Genomic DNA, 17,313 nt, shown 5'->3' with positions numbered 1-17,313 from the left:
CGTCGCGACAGGCTGTCTGTTTTCGCATAGCGTAACAGTGTCTGGTCGGGCTAACCTTGCCTTGCCTTGCTAATGCTACACCCAGCCTGCTAGCTGCCTGATCACGATACTACGGCATTCCGCAGCTCTTGGGCCAGCGACTGAATGCAAGCGATGCTTCAGCTAGCTGCTACTTGTACTGTAGGAAGACAAATTGTATCATCTGTCTAGTCTTTGCTAAGAACAGCTCAAGACATAGTCCACAGTCGGGCTCATAGTCACAAGTGTGTGTAAACTCCGACAGTATTCTATAAATGCAAGTTTGTTGGACATGGTCCGCCTGTGTGCATCAAAGCAAGCTACCACAGGGTGAGTACAGATTAGTGGAGTAGTCAACCTGAGGACTGAGGTGAAGTACATTGTAATTAAACTAAGAGTAAGAGAGCTAACAGTTAGCTATAAATGTGCGTTGAGACAATACAATGTAGATCTCCTTCCTGAATGTCCTATTCCCAGGAATAAAAGAGACTCCACTGTGCAGGACAGTACTTGTACTAGTACTAGGGGCCTACTAAAGTTTGAATTTGATGTGTAGATTTTAGACCCTAATATATAAATCATAATCCCTGCTGGACCCTGGTACATTTGTACTCTGTAGCTAACATTTGTTTCAAAGGAATGATCAGCATCACAATAATCCACCAATAATATTGTGTTCATCAAACAAGAGCCTCCATCATCGATGCCGATGCCTGTGGTTGGCCAATAGCAACTGGCCAATCTGATCAGCTGGTGTCCTAAAGTTGATAAAGTTAGGACAAGGAGCTCCAAGTTTTCCATCAGAGAAAATGGCTGGATAACCCATTTAGCATCCACGGAGTCCAGTTGGATGTGAGGTGATGTGATCACTTCACCAGGTTACACTGTTGTATGCACCTACGTACAAGTCCTGTAACCCCAGGGCGCTCCTTGTACACCTGCTTTGATGCTAGTAAATAGTAGTACTGGTAGCTGTAGCCAGTGTAGGTATAGGTGAGGATGTTCTCATCACAGCCCACCCCCACTCAGTGCTAACTTCAGGGACAAATGGATGCAAAGTTCTGTCCGCATTTCACAATTTTTCCTGTCCATATGTCACTTCCTTGCTCCCTCTCCAGGTACAGGCTGGACATGCTGTTCCTGAACCGATTCCTGCACCTGGTCCCAATCCTCTTCCGGTCCTGCCAATCTGCCCAGACAGGCCTCTTCTTGCTCCTGCTTCTCGTGGCTGGAGGAGGTACACTTTACTTTTTTTTTCATTTTATCTTACTTTTTAATGAAGCGTCTGGCTGACACTGTACAGTAGGTGTTAATTTCATGCAGGGAGGTGCTATCTAGAGTAGAAATGAATTGATGATGGTGATGGTGGTGGGTGGTGGTGGTGGTGGTGGTGGTGATGGTGGTGATGATGGTGATGAAGATGATGGTGATGATGGTGATGATGGTGATGATGGTGATGATGATGGTGATGATGGTGATGGTGATGGTGATGATGGTGATGATGATGGTAATGATGATGGTGGTGATAATGATGATGATGATGGTGATGATGATGAAGAAGATGAAGAAGAACAACAACAACAGCATTTATGTACCCCCATTTATCTACACACATACACAGCGATACACACACACACACACACACAAATCAATTTCAAAGTCACCTGGCTCCCAAAATATACATGAGTATATTTATAAAGTTTGCTGGAAAAGATAGGTCTTAAGTTCAGATTTGATGATATCAAGGTTCTAACAACTGAAGTTTGTTTGTTAGAAAATTGCTCTCTTTTGAAGTCATGCGTGACACCACCAGGGAGATATGGGCTCAACTACAAGTGGTACCCAGGTGCTTTGACAAAAGAGCCCATCAGTGATCGTATGATCAGGACTAGCTCTCTCCGCGCAAAAAAAAAAAAAGACCTCTCCTGCTGCAGTTTACGCTCTTTCTATGTGCTGGCAACAGTGAATTATGTGTACTTATCACTTAACCTGTTCCTTACGGGAACCTGGTTTACCAGGTTCCCGTGGGAGCAACTGATATACGGGAACCTGGTTTACCAGGCTGGTTCCCAAAATGAAGACAAGGGTGCCTGCTTCAGTGGCCTAAATTCATGTTTCTTTGTTTTAAAATGCTCAGAAAAGTGGGTGTGATAAAAAGATCAGAGTTTATTCTATCAGGATTTGTTCTCCTGCTGTTTAAAAAAAGGGGGTTTTACAGTATTATGTACCTTTTCCTGATTTAGTTTTTTGTTTGTTCTGCTGTAAACTCGTACGAACATGTACATAATGATCAAGGCTGAGATCAGTTAGAAATGCGGGTTCGCTTACCCCAGTCACCTCATTCAGGTACCTGGTTTTGTGTAGAACAAAAGATTCTGAGAGCTCATCAGCGCACGCTCTATTCATACCTCGCACCCGATCGATATTTCCATTGTTCACGGGCACATGTAGTTGACCGTAGAAAGGGGGACACAATGAACCGCTTGACTGCCTTCACACAGCTGGATTACCAACCTGTGTGCCTCTCTGTCGACAGGCAAAAAGAATCTCGTTTGGGGGCATTTAAGGCACTCAGAGAATTGCGGAAGGAACGGGTTAAATGTGATCCAAAGTCCCGTATAACAGGTACAGTTTTTAATTGCAAAAAAAAAAAAAAAAAAAAAAAAGTAGAAAGGCATGCTTCTGGAATGCGCTTTAGCAGAGTACTTGTTTGAAAGACCCAGTACTGTAAAACACAATATTTTCGCGGCATGAAATGTTCGTGAGTTGGAGCCGACGGCCTTTTACGGGGCATGGAATTTTCACAAGTTGCCTCTAACATTCAGTGCTTACATGTATAGTGTAGACAAGAACTTTCATGTGCTTGTAGTTTTGCGAATCTTGCTTCTCGCCAAATTCGCAGAATTAAAAAGCACGTGTACATGAATTCCTTGTTTTTCAGTATGTCAGAGCCCAGGCCTTGTACTACAGAACCCAGAATAGCCCTTAATGGTGTAGGCCCTTCATTGAAATTGAAAGAAAAGGGTAATGTGATGCAGTAGTTGGTTTGTATAAAGAACATTTAGGGTTCATACAGCTATCTAAGTGTACAACTTTGAGTGACATTATTGTTTGATATTGCAGGCCCAGAGACAACAAACTAAATGAGATAAGTCCTCGAGATGAAGTCAGTCATAAGCTTACAAACACAGAGGTCATAGTCGGCAGGAACAAACAAAACGATTTTATCATCATCTTTAATAGCCCAGGACTTATGTGCCTTTGTATCTTAGAGCTATTCATGTACAATGTAGTACCCAGTACTTGATATTTGCAGCTCTTCCCCCCCCCCCCCCAACTCGACACTGATAAGTCAAAAATCAAGTGGCAATAATATGAAAGTCTGGTTTGTCCTTCATGATCTGCAAACAAGAAATAAAAACATAGTGTTGAATTTTCATTTTATTGTCTTTTATTGCCTTTAAGACAGCAGGTAGAAGTCGTAAGGTTAAGGACATGACTTTTCAGATACAGTTTGCATTAAAAGTGCAGTACTCGCACGTGTAGAATATGCTGCATAAATTGTATTCATATTGGCTGCCATTTTAAAGGCATAATTTACCATTTGCAGATGAAACATAAACCCTGCATTAGTGCTTTTAAATAGTTCGTAATGTGAGTTAGGGATAGAAACCACCACTGTGAAAATTTGAATCGGTAAAATCAATGTTAAATATTGTTAGTGTTCAAAATGTGAACAACAGTAATTATGATAAAAATGTTTCCAGACTAAACCGTCTACAGTTACGGTTTATTGAGAAAAATACTCTATATTTCCTTATATTTTAGGCTTTATCATGAAAATTTCATGATAGGATGTTTTGTGGTACAACATACCTACACATATATATGCAAAAAATGTCATATAGATCTTTAAGACTTTTTTAATCACTGTTCCCAAAGGTAAACAGGACCTTTAAAGAAGAATTGATAGAAGAGATGAGTGTGGTGACATACAAAAGTACTAGAAACAGAATGGTATTATTTTGCACAGAGTTGGTCAGTTTTTCAAAGAGATTGGACAAGAAGAACTTTTCAATTTATTGAATTTGTCATGCTAGCATTACCATGGAGTTGCACAGAATTGTGTTATGCACACATACACAAATCACATACAGTCAACACACAAATATATTTGTCCATTTATATCATGGTTTACATCTTTTACCACACGAAATAGGAGTATATAAGTGAGCTATTCACTAATTTGACAAGGCAGTCAGTGGAACAAGACAATCACCTTGACTTATTCTTTACAAGACTCTGAAATCAAACCTTGAATTTGTACAGAGCATCCAGGTAAATGAGTTACTTTAAGTCAGTTAGATAATAATAATTATAATAATACTGTAATTGAATTTATAAGGCGCTTTATACTGATGTTTCTAAGTGCACGGTTAAAGAACTCACATACGCATGTGCAATAAAAAGTCATACATCCATTGTATACACTTTGTAATCTGCATCATAACATTTGCCATTTTTCTTTCCCTACCTTTTGGGTTGATTTCACCACATTTGTGACAGTGTGTCTATACATTAATAAGTATTTGTACATTCTTGTTTGACTTGGAGGAGTTCTTTTGGTTTAAGCCGATTTTTGTTTGGACTCCTGCAATAATTTATGAATAATAATCATGATAATAAAAATAGTAATAATGATAATGATAACCAACCACAGCTTTCAGAGATATGTAGGCTTATGTATGTTAGAAACATTGTTGCATCAATGTATATATAGGGCAATTTATGTGTTTTGATGCATTATGGTTCTATTACTAAATTTGGTATTCTATTGAAAGAAATATTTCTTTTTTATTTTATCAAAGCTTTGATTTCTTTACTGTTTCCACTCACAGAGCAAGTTGCCGCATACTTTGTAGGCTTGATCCCTAGCCACTTCTACGTAGTCCTCCCTGCTCAAGACTGGCATGGCTTCATCACTACGTTGTGGCAGTCTCTTCTCTACATCATACTCATAGCACTGGTAAGCAAGTCTAGCATCCATTCTCTGTGCCATTGCATTAAAAAAAGTATTTACCTCCACCGTGGAGAACATGTTTTTGTTAAAATTATTTGGTTTTTGTGTCAAATTTTGTTTGTAGTATCAGTGAAGATTAACCAATGGAGGACAAGTATATGAGTATCTATGGGTATATCTGACTATCTTTTCTTGTCATTCATATTGACCCTATGAAGAAAAAGACAAATTGCTTCTTTTATAATGTCTGTACCTTGTTGTCCCTTCTTGTCTTTTCTTGTCTCAACAGATCAAGAGCACAAAGACATACATCAGCAAACTCCTGTACGTAAAATGGAGGGGATCACTAACAAGCCACCTTCATTCTCTGTACTTCAGGGCATTCAACTACTACAAGCTGAACGTCCTGCAAATTGGCAACATCGACAACACGTAAGTGGCACAAAATCGATTGGGCCAGTGTTATACTGTATAAAAGGAATTTGAGACCAATCATAGCTTGTTTTTGTGCATTGTTTGCACATTAATATGTTTTGTGTGTCTTTGTGTGTTTATCTTATTGCGGTTTTTGTTGACCTTTTCAGTATTCTAAGTTTGCCATCTTGTTTCAATTCCAAACTGGAGAATTAACCTGCATAAATGTTAATGATTTCAAAGGTTTCTAGAAGATAGTTGTTAATGAATTGTTGCCTTATATTCTGGTTATTCTTATCACAGTTCAGATGTCCTTCATAATGTTATGCCAGGTATGGAAAAAAAAAAGCATTAAGTGCACCATAATGGGTAAAAAAAAAGAAGGTAAAATACACACATTTCATCGTACTGAACTCATTTATTTACAGAATGGATGTAGCAATACTGTAAAAGTGGTAATTTTCGCAAGTATAGTTTTGTGCTCTAGGCCGAGTAAGACAAATTTTGCTTGTTTTTTAATCCACTTTATAATCAGACAGTATTACAGAAACAAGCAAAAAATGTATGAATACTTTTGTTTTTAAGCTAGTTTCATGACGCACAAAGTGCGCAAAAAATGCCACACATCAAAGATGTCCACTTTTAGAGTAAACCAAGACACTGATTTTAAGGAATGGCTCATCAAAAATTCATGTTGTACCAGTATTCCTAAGGAGACAGTCTAGACTTATCCTTATTTTCCTTGCTGCCCAGAGATCAAAGAATAAGTCAGGACGTTGAGAGACTTTGCAACCAGCTCAACCTTGTTGTCCCAACACTCATCGTCTCCCCATTCACCATAGCGACGTACACCTACCTCACGTACCAAATGTAAGTACAGCATCCCCACTGAAATGCACTGCCTAAATCCAGAAGTTGTAGACCTCCCTTTGGTTGTTTGGTCATTATCGCTTACAAGGGAACTCCGGATGATTTTTCAGACTTTTACTTTTGAACCACTATAAATTGGTTATACTGGGTACAGAGTTTCAGTTTTATCATGATTGGGATGGGAAATTAAAATGTTTTCGAAATTTATAACAAATGACAATGAACAAGAATGATGACATAGCAACTTCACCATAAGAATGCGTGAGTGGGAGCTCACAGAAGCAGAACAAAAGAAGAAATCATACATCAATTCTGCAGAGATGAACTTGGAATAAGCAAGCGATAATGACCAAACAACCAAAGGGAGGTCTACAATTCTGCAGAGATGAACTTGGAATAAGCAAGCGGTATTGTAATGGAACAAAAAAAGAAATCATGCATCAATTCTGCAGAGATGAATTTGGAATAAGCAAGCGGTATTGTAATGGAACAAAAAAAGAAATCATGCATCAATTCTGCAGAGATGAACTTGGAATAAGCAAGCGGTATTGTAATGAATTACATTGCTACATTTCTGAAATTAGGCCTATGTGAGGACCACAATTAATTCAACAAATCTAAACATGAGCTTTGGATTTTAATATGTACTACATGATGTAAAATCATGAAAATCACTTGGACCTTCCTTTGAACCTTCTCACCACCAATGTATGGAAATGACACAGACATACTTAGTTTAATGGTTAAAAGCACTGACAGGGTTTAATTGGACAATTGAGAATTTTTAATTGGAAATGACCTGAATCAAAATCTGTGTTTGTGTAGTTAAAAAAAAAAAAAGAAAAGAAGAAGGCTGTCTGCACACGCACCTTCTACCCAAAAGAAATTGCAAAAACAATATGCAAAGAGACCGTGTAGTATTTCACATGGCATATTTAGGCAGAATAGGAGATTAATCTAAAATAGCGACATGTAATGTCATTATTGTTTCTACATTTTATCTCATTTTGTAAAGTTTATTCTGGACCCTGTTTTATCTGGAGATCAATAAATGGTGCAATTACACTAATAGTAGTTTCTTAAGAAAAAATAAAATACTTTTATCTGATTGGATGTTGCCCTGTATTACTATGGAAACTGATATAATCGACTGTAAATTGCTAGTTGTGAAATGGGTTCTGTGTTTGTTTCAGGCAGAATGCATAGAAAGTAAGGAAAACCAGTTATTCATAGCAATACCAATCTTTGTTCATTATTATATTTTTAGAATGCTACTGTGTACACTACCACTGCTGTACTCATACTAAAAGCCCCATCAAAAAGGGCAGAGCATACTTTAGATCGTCTTTTTCTGTCAAGAAAGTCTTTTAATCCTTCCTAGCATGTTTGTTCTTTCTGAAGGTTAACATTGTACTCCACTAAATGGTCAACATTTAGTCACCACTTCATATGAGAAGTTGTGATTGTGGATATGGTATTTATTTTCCCATGAGAACGCCTCTCACTCAGTGTAAACACAAGGAGATGTTCTTCTTATATTGTTCTTGTGTAGTGTTGGTCCTTCTCCAGCTCTAATCTGGTGACTTGTCAACACTTGGAAGTACACCAAACACTAACCGTATGATTCTTCACATCAAAATCTAATCCAGTAATTGCAAACACCTGATCTACACCAAATACCTCTGTAAACTTCTTCACATTCATGTGTCCTCTTTGTATTTGCTTGTCTTTTGTAATACCAGATACTTGACATTTTTCTCTCTCTCTTCTTTCGTTCTTTAAAACAACAACAACATACTTGACAAGCCCAGAATACATATGCCCACAGTTTTGTTTATTTATGCATTTTTGAAGGTTAAGATTTCCTTCGACAAGCAGTTGTACTCAAACACTGTAAGAATAACATTCTATTTGTTGGTTTGAAACATGTTTCTGCAAGGTTAAGGCTTTTGTCACAACACTCTACTCTACAAATGGCAAAGTGGGATTCAGTGGTGTGTTCTTGTTTGTGTTTCTCCTCTCTCTCTCTCTCTCTCTCTCTCTCCTTCTCCTTCTCCCCCTCCTCCTTTTCTTTTCTTCATTTTGTACATCCCTTGAATTTTTACATCATGTTTGATGTAGTTTAGTGATTGACAAGAGCCCTTGAGGAGTTGAGCTAAAGTATGATGTTTAGTCTCACCCTACTGAGAAATGGTAAGTTTTGGTTGAGATGGGGAATTCAGATTTTAACTTTTTGCAAGATAATAAGAAACCACTTATAAAATATAAAACAGCATTTAATTCTAAGATGAATTCAAAACTACTTGCAGGCCGTTCACACATGTGCCATAACATGTACTTGCACTGCAGAAAGAGTGGGTGGGAGAAATTCAAGCAGGAGCCCATTAACCCGTTGAGGACGGGCTGATTCATTCTGCTATAACACACATTTCCCATAGACACCTGCCCGAATACACTTGGGACTCGTCCTCAACGGGTTAACTGGCATGAAAGAAATTTCTTACTTGTGTTTCCGTAGGATTCCCCGTTGAATCTCCCCGTTGATCACCCAGCTCTAGTGTGAAACAGGCATCTGAAATCCTTTCTGTACATCTTCTGTCCTCAGAACTGGCTACCTTGGTCCGGTGGTCATCTACAGTTACTTCATCGTAGGAAGTATCATCAATCGCTTCATCATGTCGCCGGTGGTCAACCTCACATACCAGCAGGAGAAGCGGGAAGGAATCTTCAGGTGAGTCATCCAACCACAGCGTTTGCCATCATCAATACATATTCATTTGGTTATGAATATTGCTTACCCCATGAATATTGACCAATTATCAAAATGATGCTCAAGGCATACTAGAATTCATTTGCTGTAACAGAATATTCATGACAATTTTTAATACTGTATGTTATTCCACTCATCTCTGTCTTCTGCTGTGTTTCAAATTAGATGCATGCACTACTGTAGCAAACTGTTGTACTGTTTTTATGACTGTTGGGATCGAGCACAAAACAAGCCTACAGGTTGTATGTATGACGCATTCCTGATACATGGTAAGACAAAGTTGGCAAATGACTCGTGAAAATTGTCAAGTTGCCCTGCACCTGACAAACTTGCCAGCATCCTGAAAAGGAGATAAAAGAAAAAAAAATTGGCTCTCATCTTTGAGCAGAATTCATGCTATTCAATTAATCCCATTAACTATTTACCATCCCTCTCCTCTGCCTTACCTGTCGCCCATCACTTCCCCTCCCTCTCCCCTAAACTATCCCATATATCTTCCCTACCCCCTCCCCTACCTCATTTCCTTCCTGTCCCTTCCTTATTTCTCATCACATCCCAATCATTTCCATTCTCTTCACTCTTCCTACCCCACCCACCATTCTGATCCCTCTCCCTATCCATCCCCATCCATTCTCCTTACTTTCCCCTACCCCGTTCCTGCTGTCCCTTCCTTACCCTCTCATCTACCCCTTCTGCCCTCCCATTCCTTCCCCTCCCTTCCCCCATCCTTTCCCTTTACCCTACCCTATCACCCTTCTTTCCTTCCCTATTGGTGCCCTCTTCCTCCCCCCTACCCCATTTGTTACATTATCACCCTTCTCCCCCTTACCCCCTCAAACAGGTTCAAACATGCCCAGCTGAGAGCAAACTCCGAGTCGGTGGCGTTCTACTCGGCTGGCCAGGCGGAGGCAGACAACGCGGACAGAAAGCTGTGGGACTTGCTTGGCATCCAAATCAACCTTACCAACTGGGAATTCTGGCTCAATGGTACATCAGCAACTATCAAAGAAGAAAAGAAAGAATCTGATAGTGTAGAGAAAACAGCACAAAGCAAATCGGGACAAAACAAATCAAAACAAGACAAACTTGTCTTTTCTTCCCCTGTGCACTTTCTGTGTTGCTCCCAACTTTTGGACTCTCAGTCTTTCCATTAAAAAGAGGAACGAAAAATGGAGAATGACAGAAGATGTTAATATTGCAATATGTACCATCACAATATAGCCCTCATAAAGTTTGACGCATTAAACCTGAGAAGAGTGGCAAAATGAATAATGTGGGCAAAGAAGGTTTAATAGTGTCCCATTTGTTAAACAAAGACATACTGTACGAGCTGAAATTTTCGCGTACAGATATTTTCGCGAATTGCTACTTGGAGGACATTTGCGCGTGTTGTTAATTTCGCGGTTGCGAAGGTCTAACTGAACGTAAGTATTTGCGCATTGTTATTTTCGCGGTTCAAAGGCAATTCGCGAAATTCGCGAAAATAAAATCACCGCGAAAATTTCAGCTCGTACAGTATCTATAGTTGCTTAGCTTAATTGACTCGTTTCTGAATTTTTGACATTCAAAACTTTATAGTTTTCATGCAGATTGATACTATGATTTGAAACTTGTGTGAATGAGTGGGTGGAGAAAGGCTGGGCTGATGACTGTTTCCACCCCCCCCCCCCTTTTGGCAGCAGCAGATTTAGTCTAAAAGTTGCTCTTGTTTACATAGCTGTGCCTTGGAACCCATTTTTATAACAGAAGATTGCAATTTTGAATCTCAAATCTTACTCTCAATTAAATTTGTAATCGAGAACCAAAGTGACAATATTAGCAAAATAATGTAAATATTTTGCAGGAGAAAATACAATTTACAGCACATTTTTTTTACAGGAGACAAGACTTCTAGTAAGTAGCTGCCTTTGTGAATAGCAGTCGTCTTTAGAAATCTGCGATAATAAAACCCAGATGAAATATACCTCTCATGCAGTAATACAGGCGCTGGTGTATATCTCACACATTGCATATTAACATACTCTTTTTGCTAACAGATTTGTAACACTTGATCATAAATTTTCTTCACATGACAGTGGCAGTGAACCTCTTTGACTACATCGGCGGCATTCTGAGTTACATCATCATCGCTATCCCCATCTTTGCTGGGATCTACAGCGGACTCCCGGCCACCGAGATATCTAGTCTTATCAGTAAAGTGAGTACAGTCTCTTTGGAACAAACTCCCTTTTCACTTTCAAAATGCTCAAAGTGTAGACAAGTTTGAATAAATGCTTAAAACTCATGTACACATGTACGTATTTAATCAATCATATATTTTTTTTTTTTTTGGTGGGGGGGAGGGGATTATATATGTTTCACAATATTGGTAATTATATTCTGTATTTCAATTAAATTCCTTTGTCTCATATTAATGCACTTGAAACACCCATACCAAGTACTGTCAAATGTTATCTATTATCATCATTATTCTTGTTATTCTTATAATTATTGTTATTACTGGACTTGGAGAGAAGAGAAATTCAGAGTTTTTTATTTTTTGTTTTTTAGCAGCGTTTAGCTAATCCTTCCAAACTTGACCTAGATGAATGGAGATTAGGTAATCTCAATTCATTGACATTAGTTGCAGACATCTTTGCCAATAAGCCAAAAAAAAAAATTAATAGATAAATAACCACAGAAAGTGTTGAATTCTCCAGACTATGAGCCTTTTAGTGATACATAATAAATGTCATTTATTCCACTGCAATTGTAAAGAAAAAAAAAATTGAATTTTTGTGCCTTGTAACCTTGGTCAAAATAGGAAGGTGACATTTTAAGACTTGCCTGTGCACCTTATTTAAGACAATAGAGCAAGGGGGCAACTCAAATTGGCAACTTAAATTGGCCAATAAGGTGAGAAGGGATCCCTGGCACCACGGAACTCTCCTGTCATAAACAAAAACCTTGATAAGTCTCAACAAGTTGCCTACTATTAGTGTCCATAGGGAATCTATTGTGACAGCTTGTTGCATTCAAACTGGGCCAGACCTGTGAATACAAAAACATCATGTTTGTTGAAGGAGGCATTTTAATCTTTGTCTTGTGTTGTTGTTGGGGTTTTTTTTTTTCCAGTATTCTTTTCAGACAATGTATCTGATTAGCTGCTTCTCCCAGATCATTGACTTGTCTAACAAGATCTCAGATATTGCTGGCTACACACACAGGTAATTTCTAGTCCCACTCCTTTATTAAAAAAAAAAGAAAGGAAGAACAGATAGAAAGATGATGTTGACATTGCTTCTCTTGCATTGTTTCAAAGTTTTGTGACTGCAGCTGGAAATAAAAAAGACAAACCCATTATAAAAAAAAAAAAAACTAATTGGTGAACTAAAAGGAGTTTTAAGTTGTTGCTATGGTAACTACATATTCTGTATTAAAGTTGTAGTAGTCATGTGATCTGTGTTCTGATGCAGAAGAAGTCTTGCCATATCATAACACTGAAAAGATCCATGCAAAGTCAAACTGCTATACATTGTAACATGTGTACATTGTACAGATGTGCATGAAGCAACTACTCTGTTGTATGTATAATGTACCTGGTATAGAAAGTAATCAAAGTCCTGGTAGGGCTTGTGTACAATGGAATTTTAATATATGTGATTAGAAACAACTGATGCTATAATATGAAAGCAGCCAATCGCAAACAGGTAATTGCATCACTTGTCCATGCCTCTTGCCATCAACCCTAGCTATGTCCTGCAACAGCATGGGCTTTAGATTATATAATATTCTAAAAACCAAAAAAGGTGAATGTGTCACATCATAACTGTTTTGTATCCTTTAGTCCCAACTACTCACATTACTGAAAGTTCATACTTAGCAGTGAGGACCAGCAAACACTAGAGTGTCACAATAGTGTTGTGATGTGCTTTAGGAAATGTGGTGAATATCAATTTTGTATCCACTGTGGCAATTTAGTGTGTCATTTGCAAGCATTCTTAGTTTTGGGGTAGCATAAACTGAGAAAGAAAAGAGGGTCAGATTGTTGGGATCGACATTAGAATGTTTTTGATTTGTTATCTTGGTTTTGTTTTTGTTTTTTCGAATTTTGTCATTTCAGGATTGGCGAACTGCTCGAAAGCCTGGAGAGCTTTCCTCCCGAGGGCGGTTCAGCCGAGAGATCGACGTCCTCACCCCCAAAGACCAGCGGGGCTCTCCACCTCGGGGCGGACAACGACCTCCATCTCGTGACCGACACCCAGTTCCTCATCACGGAGACAGAGCGAGACCGGGAGTACATGTCGGAGGACCACGGTCTGGCCGGCGAGGAAGGTGAAGAGAGCAGCAGCGTGGACAGCCTCATCGCCTTCCAGCTGGACCAGGTTGCCGTGGCGACCCCGACCAAGGATGATATTCTCATCAAAGGTGCGATGGAGTAACCTAGGAAGATGCAAATCTCGCATCACTTTTGGGTGCAAACTTGAACTGAGCATGAACCGCTACACAAAACAAACAAAACCACATTAGCTTGATGTATTTGCTTTTTAAATAATCCTGTCGGCATAACTTTTCCCAATCAAACCTTTTGTGCTTCTTTCTTTTTGGTAATTTCAAATCCGCATTGAGTGTTACCTGGGGTGGTATTCTGAGGTCGTAATTAAGTCTGTAATTAACTTCGTGATTAAGTCGTGAAGTTAATAGGCCCTTAATCATGGGCAAAATCGGTATTCTGAGGACGTAATTAAGGTATGATTAAGTCCCCTGTAATTATCTTAGGTCCCTCCCATCTAATTGTTATTCCATCCAATCAGACGCATTGTTAGAAGCCAAAATGATGATTACACGCGCAAATATACCCTCAATGCACGCTCCTCCACGCCCCCTGTAATTACAGTCCAAGAGCTCCGTGCGCACACTCCGGTATTTGATTACAACCCCTCACCTACGCACGCGAAGATCTCAACCTCTTTGCTCAAATAAAATGACAAAATTCCTCGAAGATCGGCTATATTTCTTTTTTTCTCTGAATTCTACGGATACCATGATAACAAGATTCAACCGCTCCTCGGTTACCGAAGACGGTAAGCATCGCTGTGGCAGAGAAAACACGATGTAATGCATGATATCGGAGTAGTTAATGACACTCTTTGGTATCATTAAGTTTTCCATTAACTTTCATACTTAATTACACCCTCAGAATACCGATTCGTAATTAACTCTGTGATTAAGTCCTCTCAGAGGTGCGCGCGCATTGATACGCGCAAACGCGTAGGTCCTTCCCGCCAAACGCTTGTTGCTATGGTAGTTAATATACCCCCTACTTAATCATGCTCTCAGAATACCAATTCGGTAATTAAGTGCTAATCAGACACTTAATAAGCTCTCAGAATACGGCTCCTGATATCAAACTATTCTGATATAGGATCTTCTCTAAACCCATTGCCTGCAGGAACCTTAATGGTACAAAATCTATGGAAATTTTAGAATCTTGTAGGCAATGGATTATGAAGTGACATGATTTTCTAATTCCAAAAGTAACTGTACTAGCACCAGGTATGTCAGTTTATAAGCCCTGAGGATCTGATAGTCAGGGCTTATAAACTGACATACCTGGTGATCCTCATGAGAACCAAATCAGTAAAAAATGTGTACATTTTTAATAGTTGGACATAGACTTACATTATGTACATTATGCTGATCAATAACAATTGTTCAGGTTGCCTTGATTAAGTGGGAGAGTAGCCTTGTTTGAAGTAGTGGTGGACATCGAGGTGACACGACATTTGCTCCTGCGACAATTGCTCCGGTCTTATTTTCTCCAAGGACTTAGGGTTAGGGTTAGGGTTGTGATAGGGTTTCAGGTTTATTTTGATGTGAGGATTAGGATTAGGGTGAGGGTTATGTGTTTGAGTAGGTTTTATGTTGGGCTTAGCCTACAGATATTTCATGGGAGCAATTGTCGCAGGAGCAAATGTCATGGAACCGGACATCGAATGCCCACAGCTTTGAGTGCAGAATGATGTCATTCATAGTTGTTGATCTGTAGATGTTATCCTTGTATGCTTATTTCCTCTGTGTAGAAAAAGTTTGTGTGTACAATTGCAAGCACATGATTATGTGAACTAGCATCTATGCTGACTTCATTATTTCAGCTGCTAAACATAAGCTACCATCTCCACTGAAATTTGCAGTCACTATACCCTTCTCCTCCCCCCCCCCCCCCAACTTCTTTCCACGTATATAGATCTGACCCTGGAGGTGGTGGAGGGACGTAACATCCTCATCACAGGGGCCACCGGCAGCGGCAAAACGTCGCTGCTGCGTGTCCTCCATGGCATCTGGCCTGTGCAGGAGGGCAGCGTGGAACAGAGGGGGGTCGGCCCACTGGATGTTATGTTTCTCCCCCAGAAAGCCTACCTCACAGATGGAACCTTACTGGAACAGGTACAAGCAATTGCGTCAGTTTAAGTAAAGTTTACTATTAAATTGCCTTGTTGTTATTTTTGTATGTTGTATGGTGCCTCTGCCCCCAAAAGGTTGCATATGGTACAATGTCTCTATGTTGTCTTTGTATCTCATCTGTCCTTACTCCCACAATCTTGTTGAATCATTATTTATTTTTCTTTTTTTTTTTTCTTTTTTTTTTTTTTTTTGGGGGGGGGGGGTTACCCAGTGCTAAGATGCTAATTCTTCAATACCAGATTCATTATAACATGTAAAAGAAAATACATATATTTGGCTCCAGAGAAAGTCTTCTATACAGGTTAAAACTGCTGTGCTGGGGGGATTACCTCTACAACAAAGTCTGTTTTGTGTACAATATTGTTAATCAAACAACTGTTAATCTATCAACTTCATTGCTTCTACAACAACCATGAAATTCACCAATCAAAAGTGACCAACAGTTAAAACACAAAGATAAACAACAGCAATAAATTTTACTTAGTGATCAGCTACTTGTTTTTCTCTAAGCATTTTTGTCATTGTTTAGAGCATTATTTTGTTTGTTAGAAGTCCTTTCCAGCCACCTTTTAATGTGCTTTTTTATAATTCCACCACTTGTGCTGTACATCACTCTATTTTTAGAAGTCTTGGGCATGGTATATTTTTCAAGTGGAGTGGAATAGAATGAGGTGAAATGTAATGAAATGCAATATGCCCATTGTTATAAACCATCCACAGATAATGTATCCAACCAGAGCACCAAGGTATGGAACGGTAGGACCAGACCAGGAGCAGCTCCTTGGACAGATCCTGGACCAGGTTGGTCTGGAAGGCCTGGTCCAGCGTTGTGGGGGACTGACCGCTCCAGTGTCATGGAACTGGTATGACGTCCTGACCCCCGGAGAGGCCCAGTGTTTGGCCTTCGCCAGACTTCTCCACCACAGACCAAAGTTTGCCTGTGAGTCAACTCTAAGACTTTCTCATAGAGTTTTTTTTTTTTTTTTTTCAGACAATACAGACAACAACAATTAAAGAACTTTTGGCAGTATTCTGTTACTTTTGTTACTTAAATCAAACCAAGATAATCGTTATGAGCTTGTAAGTGAAATAAGATTGATCATTGCCTTCAATATCTGACTCGCTAATTATCCAAGTAAAAAAGAAACATGTCACTACCTTCATGCTGATTCTAAACAGTCGTTTTGTTTTGTTTTGTTTTGTTTTGTTTTGTTTTTTCTCAACATTGTCCTCAATTGCAGGTAAATTAATTTTAATTTCATGTTATTTATTTAGATGTTAATTTTTTTTCCTCTTTGCAGTGCTGGATGAAGCCACCAGTGCCGTCCCGGTTGAGAGAGAAGCGCAACTCTACGCACTCTGCCGCCAATACGGCATGACGGTGGTCAGCGTTGGTCATCACATCACCCTGAAGAGATTCCACGACGCGGAGCTGACGCTCACCGGTCAAGGGGGATGGACTTTAGTGGACATATCCCACATTGAATGATTGCATCTTTTTGTGTCCGTGTGTTAATTTTTTGTTGCCCTTTCATCTGTTCCTGCCACATCATTGTACACTCAAGCTGGTCATCACACGAAATAGACAGTCCTCCTATGCATGTTTTGTTCTACAGATATTCTAGCAAATGTAGCAAGAAGACAAGGCTTGACATTAGTGGTGGCCTGGGGCCACTAAATATACATGTCGTGACACTGAACTTCTATAAGGATAACATTTCGTGGCCCAATAGGGCAACTATTAATCAAAATGGATTTTTATATTTCCCTTTATTGT

At 39.3% G+C, this 17,313-nt stretch overlaps 1 protein-coding gene across 1 annotated transcript; it reads left to right on the top strand.

Annotated features, from left to right (window-relative positions):
- Positions 1-1,148: 1,148 nt before the first annotated feature.
- Positions 1,149-17,086, top strand: LOC140239401 (lysosomal cobalamin transporter ABCD4-like). The gene is made up of 12 exons (XM_072319241.1): positions 1,149-1,255; positions 4,917-5,044; positions 5,328-5,470; positions 6,206-6,322; positions 8,928-9,053; positions 9,934-10,079; positions 11,168-11,289; positions 12,207-12,298; positions 13,195-13,499; positions 15,319-15,518; positions 16,257-16,476; positions 16,838-17,086. The coding sequence occupies exons 1-12, from the start codon at positions 1,150-1,152 to the stop codon at positions 17,023-17,025; spliced, it is 1,893 nt and encodes a 630-aa protein (XP_072175342.1). The 5' UTR covers position 1,149; the 3' UTR covers positions 17,026-17,086.
- The last annotated feature ends 227 nt before the right edge of the window (positions 17,087-17,313 follow it).

The sequence above is a fragment of the Diadema setosum genome, chromosome 16 (genome assembly GCF_964275005.1).
Source record: "Diadema setosum chromosome 16, eeDiaSeto1, whole genome shotgun sequence".
Classification (NCBI taxonomy): Eukaryota; Metazoa; Echinodermata; class Echinoidea; order Diadematoida; family Diadematidae; genus Diadema; species Diadema setosum.
Note: the sequence above shows the minus strand (reverse complement) of the source record. Positions and strands in the feature narration are given on the sequence as shown.

Excerpts from the sequence above, each read along its gene's own strand:
- LOC140239401 (XM_072319241.1), top strand. The coding sequence starts at position 1,150 with ATGCTGTTCCTGAACCGATTCCTGCACCTGGTCCCAATCCTCTTCCGG. Across the intron at positions 5,045-5,327 it reads ACATCATACTCATAGCACTG|ATCAAGAGCACAAAGACATA; the intron begins GTAAGCAAGTCT and ends TTGTCTCAACAG. Across the intron at positions 12,299-13,194 it reads ATTGCTGGCTACACACACAG|GATTGGCGAACTGCTCGAAA; the intron begins GTAATTTCTAGT and ends TTGTCATTTCAG.